Genomic DNA, 14,149 nt, shown 5'->3' with positions numbered 1-14,149 from the left:
TCCATGGTCTCACTGAACTCTGTCACATACACACACACACACTCTCTGACTCACTCACTGGCCTGCACCAGTTACCAGTCACTTTGTGGAGCATTGGACTGCCATTACCTCATAAGACTTTGTTGTTATACTATCTCTAACCGTATATTACTAGATCTCCATTTGCACTATTTGCCTATTTGCACTACTCTGCCTGGTTTACACTCAATGTCATTTACCCTTACCTGAATATTGTATATTGTATATTGCATAGCTTTCTTGTTAAATTGTATTGTATTTATTTAAATTTTTACTTTTTAATTATTTTATTTGCATTTTTTAATCACTCTCTTATATTTAAATGTTCATTTGCTATTTCATCTAGGGTTTGAGAGTAACGAAATTTCTATTCTCTGTATGTCCTGTACATGTGGCAGAATTGACAAATAAAGTTGACTTTGACTTTGACTTTGAGATATTTGAGGTTGTGCTGAAAATAATGGTGCCAAATAAGGCAAGAAAAACATATTTTAAAGGTGAAATATAGAGGTAAAATCAAAAATAGTCAAGAACGGCTAATTATACCCTGGACCACAGAGGGTTAAATTTGAAAACGGTTTAAAAAAAAACATCCCCATTCTAAAATGTCATGTGACAATCTGATTCATGAAGAGTGATGATGTCACAAGGACATGTGATGATGTCACAAGGACATGTGATGATGTCACAAGCACATGCCTTTGAGCCTTTGAAGTTTTTCTATAAATAGGGGTCAGGAGCAGCAAGTTTTAGTCAGTTTGTTCGCAGCCTTCAAACGTTCGACCAGAGCTATATTTGAAAGTATTTGTAAACCTCTTCAGAGTCACTGAAATTTTTTTTAAACGTTCTCACCAATTCACTGAGCAAACAAACACATTTCGGTCAAGATGACTTTCACCTCAAATCATCTTGAAATATGTAAAGGGACCCTTTTGGGAGGTCACTACAAGGTCGAGGGTTTCCTTGAAGAAGGGGGCTTTGGTATTGTAACCAAATGTTGCAATACAAAAACCAACAAAGTCGTTGCTATTAAAGTCAACAAGAGCGACCCTGAAATTCTGCAACAGGCAAAAATGGAAATTTACATACTGGAGAAGCTGCGAGGCTTGGATGCAGATAGATGCAACATTGTTAAATGGAACGACTTTTTCATCGACGGTGACCGCATCTGCTTAAATTTTGAACTCCTCGATGAAAGCCTGTGGCAGTACATGCGGTACCGGAGGAACCGGGTTCTCCCAGTAACAGAAATCAGGCCAGTGTTATTTCAGCTCGCAAATGCTCTGTCCCACCTGGGTTCTTTGGGAATAGTGCATGCTGACCTCAAACCTGGAAACATAATGGTTGTGGACCGCTATGAGTGTCCCATCAAAGTCAAACTTACAGACTTTGGTTTTGCATGTCCCGCATCTACAGTGATTCCTGGTGACTGTGTGGGGACGGTTGGTTATAGAGCACCTGAGGTTATGATTGGTAGTCTATTTAATGAAGCAATAGACATGTGGTCCCTGGGGCTGGTAGCTGTGGAGCTTGCTACAGGGTATCCTTTCTACCCTGGGAGAAATGATTATGATGTTTTGAAATTCATCATACAGACCCAGGGACAGCCACCAGATCATGTTTTAGACTCTGGCTTATACACTGATAACTATTTCATAAAAGACAACTACAACGGACAACGCTGGACATTTAAGACCGAAAGACAATTTCAAGATGAGACAGGTTGTCAGTCCAAGGACACTCGATCCATAAAACTTAAGTGCCTCGATGACCTTGAACAACTACTGAAGATATGGGGGTGTTGGGAAAAAATCCAAAATGTATTTGTCAGCCTAATCAAAGAGATGTTAGCATTGGATCCAAACCAGCGCATAACACCCTCGGAGGTTCTCCACCACCCCTTTTTCAATCCTGGCCTCTCTAAGAGTTCTCCCTGCACTGACATGAGTAGCACAGGGGGACAAAACCTTGTGGTCTCTCAGCAGCCTTCTAGTTGCAAAAGAGAAGAATCACAGAAAATCAGCTGCAGTTCCCAATACTCAGAAGAATTTTCTCAACAAGAATACGTCAACGCATCATCCAACACATCCTCCTCTATAGATGATCTTGAAATATCTAAAGGGACCTTTTTGGGAGGTCACTACGAGGTCGAGGGTTTCCTTGGAGAAGGGGGCTTTGGTATTGTAACCAAATGTTGCAATACAAAAACCAACGAATTTGTTGCTATTAAAGTCAACGAGAGAAACCCTGAAATTCTGCAACAGGCAAAAATGGAAATTCTCATCCTGGAGCAGCTGCGAGGCTTGGATGCAGATAGATGCAACATTGTTCAATGGAACGACTTTTTCATCGACGGTGACCGCATCTGCTTAAATTTTGAACTCCTTGACCAATGCCTGTGGGACTACATAGAGGACCGGGAAAACCACTGTCTCCCCATAAGCGAAATCAGGCCAATTTTACATCAACTCACAAATGCCCTGTCCCACCTGGGTTCTGTGGGAATAGTGCATGCTGACCTCAAACCTGGAAACATAATGGTTGTGGACCGCTATGAGTGTCCCATCAAAGTCAAACTTATAGACTTTGGCCTTGCATGTCCCGCATCTACAGTGATTCCTGGTGACTGTGTGGGGACGGTTGGTTATGAAGCACCTGAGGTTATGATTGGTAGTCTATTTAATGAAGCAATAGACATGTGGTCCCTGGGGCTGGTAGCTGTGGAGCTTGCTACAGGGTATCCTTTCTACCCTGGGAGAAATGATTATGATGTTTTGAAATTCATCATACAGACCCAGGGACAGCCACCAGATCATGTTTTAGACTCTGGCTTATACACTGATAACTATTTCATAAATGACAACTACAACGGACAACGCTGGACATTTAAGACCGAAAAACAATTTCAAGATGAAACAGATTATCAGTCCAACGACACTCGATCCATAAAACTTAAGTGCCTCGATGACCTTGGACTACTACTGAGTATAATGTGGGGCCGGGAAAAAATCCAAAATGTATTTGTCAGCCTAATCAAAGAGATGTTAGCATTGGATCCAAACCAGCGCATAACACCCTCGGAGGTTCTCCACCACCCCTTTTTCAATCCTGGCCTCTCTAAGAGTTCTCCCTGCACTGACATGAGTAGCACAGGGGGACAAAACCTTGTGGTCTCTCAGCAGCCTTCTAGTTGCAAAAGAGAAGAATCACAGAAAATCAGCTGCAGTTCCCAATACTCAGAAGAATTTTCTCAACAAGAATACGTCAACGCATCATCCAACACATCCTCCTCTATAGATGATCTTGAAATATCTAAAGGGACCTTTTTGGGAGGTCACTACAAGGTAGAGGGTTTCCTTGGAGAAGGGGGCTTTGGTATTGTAACCAAATGTTGCAATACAAAAACCAACGAATTTGTTGCTATTAAAGTCAACAAAAATAAACCTGAAATTCTGCAACAGGCAAAAATGGAAATTTTCATCCTGGAGCAGCTGCGAGGCTTGGATGCAGATAGATGCAACATTGTTCAATGGAACGACTTTTTCATCGACGGTGACCGCATCTGCTTAAATTTTGAACTCCTTGACCAATGCCTGTGGGACTACATAGAGGACCCGGAAAACCAGGGTCTCCCCATAAGCGAAATCAGGCCAATTTTACATCAACTCACAAATGCCCTGTCCCACCTGGGTTCTGTGGGAATAGTGCATGCTGACCTCAAACCTGGAAACATAATGGTTGTGGACCGCTATGAGTGTCCCATCAAAGTCAAACTTATAGACTTTGGCGTTGCATGTCCCGCATCTACAGTGATTCCTGGTGACTGTGTGGGGACGGTTGGTTATAAAGCACCTGAGGTTATGATTGGTAGTCTATTTAATGAAGCAATAGACATGTGGTCCCTGGGGCTGGTAGCTGTGGAGCTTGCTACAGGGTATCCTTTCTACCCTGGGAGAGATGATTATGATGTTTTGAAATTCATCATACAGACCCAGGGACAGCCACCAGATCATGTTTTAGACTCTGGCTTTTACACTGATAACTATTTCATAAAAGACAACTACAACGGACAACGCTGGACATTTAAGACCGAAAGACAATTTCAAGATGAAACAGATTATCAGTCCAACGACACTCGATCCATAAAACTTAAGTGCCTCGATGACCTTGGACTACTACTGAGTATAATGTGGGGCCGGGAAAAAATCCAAAATGTATTTGTCAGCCTAATCAAAGAGATGTTAGCATTGGATCCAAACCAGCGCATAACACCCTCGGAGGTTCTCCACCACCCCTTTTTCAGTTCTGGCCTCTCTGAGAGTTCTCCCTGACATGAGTAGCAAACGGGGACCAAACCTTGTGGTCTCTCAGCAGCCTTCAAAACAGAAAGATCATAGAGAATCAATCTCCAGCATTGCTTCAACCACGGACAAAAATGACAAAAACACAAACAGGGATTGTAAAAAGCCATTAACAGCAGATTACATTGCAAGAATTAATTAAGCTGCTCCAATAATGATCACTTTGGCTTTTTTGTCTTTTTTAATTTTCACTCCCCCCACCCCAACCAGTCGCGACAGATGGCTGTCCCTTTAAGAGCCTGGTTCTGTCGAAGGTTTCTTCCTTTTAGAAGGGAGTTTTTCCTTCCCACTGTCGCTCATTGCTTGCTCATAGGGAATCACTTGATTGTTGAGGTGGCCAAAACTCTAGGGGAACTAGCAATTCTTGTGAAAATTGAAAAGGGAAAAAAAGCCTAAAAACATAAAAACAACTGATGAATATGTTCTTGAACTAAGGCACAATTTTGCTTAAAATCCATTAAGTAATCTCTGTGTCAAGTTCTTACCAATATTCAAAGCGGAGCAGCGGACAACTTACCATTACATCAGTCCTTCAATCAGACATAATTTGATCCAAATTGGAAATAAACTGGATGTTTATTAAATAAACCAGCTTTAAGCATCATCTAATTGTTGTTTGTAACTCTTTTTAAATATAGTGCTAACCTTTAGCCTCCTAGTAGACATACATGTTTTATAAATGGGAAAATCCTCTTTTCTTTAGAAAAGTTAAGCTCTGACCTTGAAGTCAAGGTCCCTGAGATTTAAACCTTACAGAGATTTTTAGTAAATGCTACCATGGTATTAATTTAAAAATTCTACATTGTCTCGTTCTTGAGTTATTGCATTCACAAACTTGGGTGTCCACAGCGCCCCGCCATATACCAGACTCAAAAGATTATGAGGTAGGTGTTTTGTTTTTGTTTGTTTGTTTTTTAAGTTTTTTCATAAAGATTACAACATAAAAATAACACAATTGGGAATATTATTGTCATTTTTGAAAACACTATTTTGATGTTATCTAATGCAGTGCAAAAAATAAATAACTAAATTGATAACTGGCACTGAGTCTTCTGTGTGCACACATTCTGCATCAACACACAGGGAGACACTGAGACTTCAGAAATTTTTCACTGTGTTTGTCTATACAGCCACAACTTTCAGATTTTTCACAAACAAGCAGCACGGATTTTGTCCTCATCATTTCAGCTAGAAGTACTTTATAAGGGGGTCTTTCAAGTGAACATTGAACAGGTACAGGTGCTTGAAATCCTTGAAAATGCTCGTTCAGGAGTTAGGCCTTTTTCATACAATCCCCCCATTTTCAAAGGCTCAAATTGGATTGAACAAGCAAGTTTTTTTGTTAATAATTTGGAGTGTAGAACTCATAGATATCAAATGTTGTTTCCTCCCTTGCGAGGCCTTTACTGTATCTGCCTTCAGTTCTGGTTGCTTTGCACTGTGAAGCTATTTGAAAGTATTTGTCAAAGAACAATGAGCACTAGATATCCACTAGATGGTGTTATAGTAAAACACAAGCATAACCCTCACTTAGACAATTTTACCTGATACACAGTTTGTGACCATGTATTTACTCTTCTGGCACTTTGCCTTCACAATTTTGTATTAATTTCACTACCTTTTGGCATGATCACCTTTTAATTTGTTTCTCACATTTGTGACAAAGACACTGCACTGGAGGCAAACAAGACTGTGTAAATACATTCAGCAAGTTGGATTAGTTTCCAGTTTCTGCTGAATACAAGCAAAAACCAGTCACTTCAGAAAGATGTTCAGAATAAAAGCTGTAAAACTGCCAAAGAGCAGCACGTGAAGGTAACCGACATGAAGATAACAACAGGGTAACAAATGCAAGTGAATATGAGCATCTTTTTATTCGCAGCCTTCCGTAAAGACGCTGAAACACAGTTTATTGCTGTTTATCATGAGAGCACAGGTCAGAGATAAGATCCCTCCAGGCTAAACCCTTTAAATCTAAATGCAAGCCCAAACCGATTGTTATATTTGCATGCCAAACACTGAGTAGCGCAAAGGCCTAGCACTCAGTATTTACATGAAAACAGGAATACTTATTTTCTGTTTATGTAAGAATATAAGGGTGAGAACTGTGTGTCCATGTTCTCATTAAGTAATCCTCCCATTGTTGTCACTGAAGCTTTTGTCTAGCTGTTTATTTATATCTAAAAGCAAAATGACTGTTTTTGTATTTTGCTGTTAAAGCCGCTGCTCCTCATGCCAACCACACCCCTGCAGCAGTTCATTTGTACTGAAAACGCTTCGGGCTCTTTAATTATTTTGGTATCAAGTGTGAAATTAGAGCTGTCATCGCAACAGGGGCCCAATTGATTTTAATTACATGTCTCTCTGGGACCGGGGCAATGAGCAAACTGCTTTCCTGGATCCCATTTCACCTGATGAGGCAGACACGGGATCACTTTTCTGTTTTAAATATCTCGAGCGTACATTTCAGCTAACGGCTGCAGCGGGCTATCAGCCAGTCAGCATTCACCTGTCTGATTCCCACGTGATTTTTTTTAAGCAAAGATGTAACCAGGAGCTTTTTTGGAAACTATCAGAGATAAAGGGCAGAATTCTGCCCTTCTGTCGTTTAAACAACCGCCAGATTATTTACCTGTGGCTAAAGGGATTATTTTCTGTGCACTTTTTGCAAGTTTAATCTGTGTGAAGGCATTATGGTTTGTAATTTCTCCATTCCCAACTGTAATATTAGAGGCTGTTCCCGTGTTTTTACACACTGCACACTGATATGTAACACCTAAAGTTTGGGATTTTGAGACAGAAAAGTTTGTTTGGAAACAGATGTGTGCACTATCTCCTCGTTTAAATATAAGACATTTAAAATAACGCAGTTAAATAGAGTTTCAGCTGACAAAGAGGCGTAAGCTTCTATCAGAAAACAAAAAAATGAAATAGCGGTTGTACAGTATTGCACAATCTCCTGTTTGGGGCTAATTACAGATTTTTTATCTCAGTCTAATTTGTTGATTCAGATTACAGAGCTACACGTTTTGTGAAAGTGAAACATTTAACCACTTTGCCACCTTCATATTTTCAAAACGAATGTTGCAATATGAAATAAAATGAAACCATCAACAATTAAGATAGAGCCCAATTAGACTCGATTAAACCTAAATGAAACAAGCTTTGCGTAAAAGCTCACTTTGGGCACTTTGAAATGGGATACTCCCTAAAAATGAGCACAGGAAACACAAATGAGGTTTACACAACTTATTTTTTTACACAGCATTAGAGCTGGGTGATAGAACGATAACGATATGTATCGCGATATAACTTTTTCTCGATAGAAAAATTTAACTATCGCGATAGACCTCGCCACTCTTGTCCTCTTGAAAAAAAAAAAAAAAAGAAAAGAACAGCCAATCCAAATTAAGTAGCGCAGAGGCGAACCAATCACAGCCGCAGCGTCACGTCACGTGACTTGTTACGTACAGCACAAGTGCCAAGCCACACACGTGTATTTGTTTGGGAAGCAGCCAGCCACCGTACCGCCCGGGTAATGGAGGAAATGAATGTGCCGACTAGAAAAATCAACCGAGCGTGACCGAAGAGAAAACAGATGATGGTTCCAATGCCAGAGAGATTGTCGAACGGAAGAGCCATAGAAGTTCCGTAGTGTGAAGGTATTTTGGCTATTTCAAGTCTGACAAAAAACAGAGTAGTGTGCACTGTAAATTGTGCCGAAAGCAAGTCTGGAAATACAATAAACTGGTGCATGCGCTACGTCCACACGTACCCGGGCATTCTTGAAAACGCAGATCTTTCTATGCGTTTGCACCTTTCGTCCACACGTAAACGGCGTTTTTGGTCACTGAAAACGAAGATTTCAAAAACTCCGGCCAGGGTGGATATTTTTGAAAACTCCGTTTTTGCATTTAAGTGTGGACTAGAAAAATGGAGAAAACGCAGCGTCAAAGGTGTGCGCATTTTTTGATGTCACACTGTGCGCCACGTTATTGTTTCGGTGAAATGAATTTCTACAATACTGTTACTGTTAATTCTACTCTCTGCAGTGTTTAAATGCTTACATATACAGGGAGTGCAGAATTATTAGGCAAGTTGTATTTTTGAGGAATAATGTTATTATTGAACAACAACCATGTTCTCAATGAACCCAAAAAACTCATTAATATCAAAGCTGAATGTTTTTGGAAGTAGTTTTTAGTTTGTTTTTAGTTTTAGCTATTTTAGGGGGATATCTGTGTGTGCAGGTGACTATTACTGTGCATAATTATTAGGCAACTTAACAAAAAACAAATATATACCCATTTCAATTATTTATTTTTACCAGTGAAACCAATATAACATCTCCACATTCACAAATATACATTTCTGACATTCAAAAACAAGACAAAAACAAATCAGCGACCAATATAGCCACCTTTCTTTGCAAGGACACTCAAAAGCCTGCCATCCATGGATTCTGTCAGTGTTTTGATCTGTTCACCATCAACATTGCGTGCAGCAGCAACCACAGCCTCCCAGACACTGTTCAGAGAGGTGTACTGTTTTCCCTCCTTGTAAATCTCACATTTGATGATGGACCACAGGTTCTCAATGGGGTTCAGATCAGGTGAACAAGGAGGCCATGTCATTAGTTTTTCTTCTTTTATACCCTTTCTTGCCAGCCACGCTGTGGAGTACTTGGACGCGTGTGATGGAGCATTGTCCTGCATGAAAATCATGTTTTTCTTGAAGGATGCAGACTTCTTCCTGTACCACTGCTCGAAGAAGGTGTCTTCCAGAAACTGGCAGTAGGACTGGGAGTTGAGCTTGACTCCATCCTCAACCCGAAAAGGCCCCACAAGCTCATCTTTGATGATACCAGCCCAAACCAGTACTCCACCTCCACCTTGCTGGCGTCTGAGTCGGACTGGAGCTCTCTGCCCTTTACCAATCCAGCCACGGGCCCATCCATCTGGCCCATCAAGACTCACTCTCATTTCATCAGTCCATAAAACCTTAGAAAAATCAGTCTTGAGATATTTCTTGGCCCAGTCTTGACGTTTCAGCTTGTGTGTCTTGTTCAGTGGTGGTCGTCTTTCAGCCTTTCTTACCTTGGCCATGTCTCTGAGTATTGCACACCTTGTGCTTTTGGGCACTCCAGTGATGTTGCAGCTCTGAAATATGGCCAAACTGGTGGCAAGTGGCATCTTGGCAGCTGCACGCTTGACTTTTCTCAGTTCATGGGCAGTTATTTTGCGCCTTGGTTTTTCCACACGCTTCTTACGACCCTGTTGACTATTTTGAATGAAACGCTTGACTGTTCGATGATCACGCTTCAGAAGCTTTGCAATTTTGAGACTGCTGCATCCCCCTGCAAGATATCTCACTGTTTTTGACTTTTCTGAGCCTGTCAAGTCCTTCTTTTGACCCATTTTGCCAAAGGAAAGGACGTTGCCTAATAATTATGCACACCTGATATAGGGTGTTGATGTCATTAGACCACACCCCTTCTCATTACAGAGATGCACATCACCTAATATGCTTAATTGGTAGTAGGCTTTCGAGCCTATACAGCTTGGAGTAAGACAACATGCACGAAGAGGATGATGTGGACAAAATACTCATTTGCCTAATAATTCTGCACTCCCTGTATGGCTGATCAAACTTCCCACACCTCTATAGCCGCAGAATCGGAATTTTCAAAGCTAAGTTAGACAATGCCACATTGACCACACAGTTCTTCATGTTGGCAGTAGTTAAACCATCACTCAAAAATCATCACTTGACCCAGCTGTCCTAGCCAATCATAGGCCAATCTCCAACTTTAAATATCCCCACAAAAGCAGCTGGAAAATAGCCACAAAGGAATGCCTTATTAAAAGAGTTTCAGTCAGGTTTCAGAGCACATCACAGTATGGAAACAGCTTCGATGAAAGTTAAAAAATGATCTTCTTAAGGCCTCTGACAGTGGATTGATCTCTATGTTCAATACTGTTGACCATAACATGTTATTCGAAGAATCCTCCCACACACACAACACTAACCATTGAGCTTCACAAGGTTTCACACCAGGATCTATTTCTATTTACATAACACATGCCTCCTTCAGGTAGTACCACAAAAGACACAACATACCTCTGCCGTGCTGATGACACCCTCTCTCTCATCCAGTCATGAAGCCAAACAACACACACCTGTCAGTCAACCTAAAGGAATGCTCTGAATGGCATTACCTTGGTCTCCATTAACACTGTGAGGTTTCTTGGCCCAATATGCACTAATATGCACTTTTTAAGGACTGCTTTCTTCAATTTCTGCAATATCTCTAAAGTCCTATCCCAGAGTGATGCTGGAAGACAAGTTCATACATTTATTACTTCTAGGCTGGCCCGCTGTAATTTGTTATTATCAGGATGTGGTAAAAACTCCTTAAAAAGCATTCAACTATATCAAAATGTTGCAACATGAATACTGGAAGGGACTAGAATGACAGTATATGCTCCTATTGACTTCTCTTCATAGGCTCCTTGTTAAATCTGTTGTAAATTGCCATCCTGCTCCTATAGTACTATATCTCCCCACTTGACTCTCAAACTTTAAGCTTACTAGAATATTTAAAAGTAGAATGGGAAGCCAGGCCTCCAGTTTTTAGGTCTCTGTTTGGAGTTATTATTAGTTATTATCAATCTCTGGCTCTCCTACACAGCATAGTTTTTGCCTTGTCTCTTTCTCCTCACCCCAGCTGGTCACAACAGATGACCACTCCCCCCTGTGCCCAGTTCTACTGGGCATTTATTCCTGTTAAAAAGGGAGTTCTCTTCTCCAAATTTCTTGCTAAAAGTGGGTCAGATAAATAATCATGTTTTATTTTTGCAGTTTATCCTTAGATAATAGAGTGGCTTTAGATGACTGGCATTGTAATTTCATGCCTGTTCAACCTTGAGTTGAATACTATACAGCTTGACAGCCTTTGTTCTTATAGAAAAATAGCCATTGAAAAGCTAAAACAGCTGTATTAGACTAATAAAAACCTTTCTCAGCCATGCATGGATTTTCAGTTTATAGACACTAATCATAAAAATTCCCTAATTGGACCTTGTTACACATTTTGGTGGTGGACTCTGAAGCAGACAATTACTTCACACCCCATTTTCCTTAACTTGAATGATAGTAAATTTTGGACCGTAAATAATACATGTAATTGGTATTATGTTTACAATACAGCTGGATGGCCATGATGAACATTGAGACCTCCTGAAAAACAAACAGTTCTAATTGCATTGTAAAAGGTCTACTTCAACAGTTTGTAAATTTGTATTGTACTAGGTCAATAGTCGCTCACCTATAGAGGTTTAATCATACTGACTCAACTCTGCCTTACCTTAATCTTCTCAGTTTGCCCCATACCAATGAAAAGTCCTTCTCTTTCCTCGGCTTTTTTTTTTTTCTCTTTTTCATGTTCCTTGTCCAAAATGACCTTTTCGGAAATCCAATTTGTACTTGGTTGCCAAGTGCCCGGTCAGACTGCATGTCCCTCCTCAGTGCTTCAAACTCTACCATTGCACACTGTAACTCAATCAATCAAAGCTTTATTCGTCACATGGAGGTTGTGCTGCAGTGAAATGGAACCCCACCCCCGACCTTACACACACAGCACAGACATTACATGGGGATACAAGTCGGAGATCGGTAGCGTTACAGAAAAAAACTGAATTGTACACTACAGTGGGAAAGTACAAGAGGGAAAAAAGAGACCTCTACTCATGCTGTGCTTCCATGGTAGGACAGCATGGGAACAGGAAACAAAAAATCTCCTCTGCACAAAAGCACATAAATGTCCACAGCACAACATTGTGAGACACATGACAAGCCACGGGGTTGGGTCGGGGGTGAGGAGTCATCTGAAGCGAACACAGCAGCCATCCTGCACAGCGCTACCATTCCAGCGCGGCACACAGACCCGCCGTGTTCCCGCGCAGGAAACAAGCATCGAAGGCGTTTGGAAAGGGAGGGGGATGAGTGTGTGCTTATCAGTGTAAGTGTATGTGTGTGTGTGTGTGTGTCCAGAGTCAAGCTGAGACACTGTCCTTCGCCCTGCCAGGCTAAGTAAACAGTCTTCCAGCCAACTCAGGTGGCCTTGCATAGGATGGGCAGGAACAGACAAAACACAATCATTATCAGGGAGTTTTTGTTCAGCTCCAGCCTTGAGCCCACAGCTGGCGCCGAAGGGGTAGCTGCATGAAATGATGATGGTTTTAACTTTAGTGCGAACAGCTCATAAGAATTTCAAAGCTGTTCTAACAGTCCAATACTGGTCTCTCAATCTGCCGTTGGAGAGCCGTGAGCTTCCTATGATGTTATCCAAACTTACGTTCCGTGGTGTTGTCATTCTTGTGGTCAAAGAGCAGGTTCTGAGAACTCACAACTGCGGTGCACTTCCCAAGATGTGTTCAATTTGCACCCAGAGGTGTTATTCCGAGCTGGCCCCTCCAGATGTAATCAGTTTGCACTCAGAGGTCTTGTTCTGAGTATTCACGGCAGCCGTGTGGTTCTCCAAGATCTCATCCGTGTTGCACTCAATGACCCATTTCGAGAAACTCGCGCCTCATCCCATCGTTTTAATCCCAGTGGGCAGCTTTGTGGGGGTTTGAACTGCCGGTTCCACTTCCTTAATTCTTCGATAAGCCAGGGCCAAGCCAGCTCCGATCAGCAAGAACCCTGTTATCATGGTTCCGAATAGGTGGATATCTTCAGCAGTCAGGCTCACCCAAGCCCAGACTTCTCGTTGAAGGGGTGTCAATTGCATTCAGAGACCAGTTGATCAATCCATAATTCCTCTTTTAGGTTTTAGAGAACAAACTGTGAGAGAGTGTTCCAGGGAAAAGTAATAGTTTTGTAATAGATGGAAGTTTTCTTCCATCACTCCTGTTCTCACTGGCTTGCACTGGCTTCCAATTAAATACCGCATTCAATTTAAAATGTTACTTTTCACCTACAAAACCATTAATAACTTGGCGCCGAGCTACCTCAATGAGCTTCTCAAGTTACACACTCCTGTCCGAGCACTTAGATCTGCTACCCAAATTCTTTTGGAGCAACCTCGTTCTCGGCTGAAGTCTCGCGGTGACGGCGCGTTTGCTGTAGCTGCTGTAGCGGTCTTATGGAACAACCTTCCTGTCGCTATCCGGGCGTCTGACTCTATGCCACTGTTTAAATCACGGCTGAAGACTTATTTGTTTAATCTTGCCTTTCCAACCTAGTTAACACTTGGTGTGTGTTGGTACATTTTTATCCGTTATGCTTGTGAACTACTTATATCTTATGATTGTCAAGGTTTTTATAATTGATACGTGCCTGGTCCTTCCTCTTTTCCCTCCCATCTCCCTTTTCCTATTTTATTTTTGTCAAGCACCTTGGTATACCCTTGGTTTTTTAGTGTGCTTTATAAATAAAGTTTATTATTATTTATTATTAATAAAAGCACGAGACAAGACGAGGACATAAGAAGCTAAGCAGGGAAGATAAGGGAGAGGAGAGGAGAAAAGTGCGACGACCTTCGCTGAGAGCCAAACGAGAAGGAAACTAGAATAGAACTAGAATAAAGTAATTTAGTTCTGCAGTTTTTGCTAGAGAATGCATTTGAGTACTTTAAATATGTCAATCCACAGAAAACTGGACCCTGCCACACACAGGAAAGATCATTTATGCCCCATTTTTCTAATTTGAGATTTGCTCATTTTTTGCTGGGGATGAGGCGTTAACCTCTTTCCCTCCAAAATATCGGA

General features: G+C 41.3%; 1 protein-coding gene across 1 annotated transcript; it reads left to right on the top strand.

Moving 5' to 3' along the window:
• The first annotated feature begins 787 nt into the window (after positions 1–787).
• LOC146559337 (uncharacterized) lies at positions 788–4,967 on the top strand. Its single transcript, XM_085245116.1, has one exon. The coding sequence runs from the start codon at positions 906–908 to the stop codon at positions 4,347–4,349; it is 3,444 nt and encodes a 1,147-aa protein (XP_085101242.1). The 5' UTR covers positions 788–905; the 3' UTR covers positions 4,350–4,967.
• Positions 4,968–14,149: the final 9,182 nt, after the last annotated feature.

The sequence above is a fragment of the Mchenga conophoros genome, linkage group LG14, assembly GCF_057382185.1.
Source record: "Mchenga conophoros isolate Kocher_MC1m ecotype Shallow Benthic linkage group LG14, M_conophoros_male_GT1.1, whole genome shotgun sequence".
NCBI lineage: Eukaryota > Metazoa > Chordata > Actinopteri > Cichliformes > Cichlidae > Mchenga > Mchenga conophoros.
This window is presented reverse-complemented; position numbering and strand designations above follow the sequence as displayed.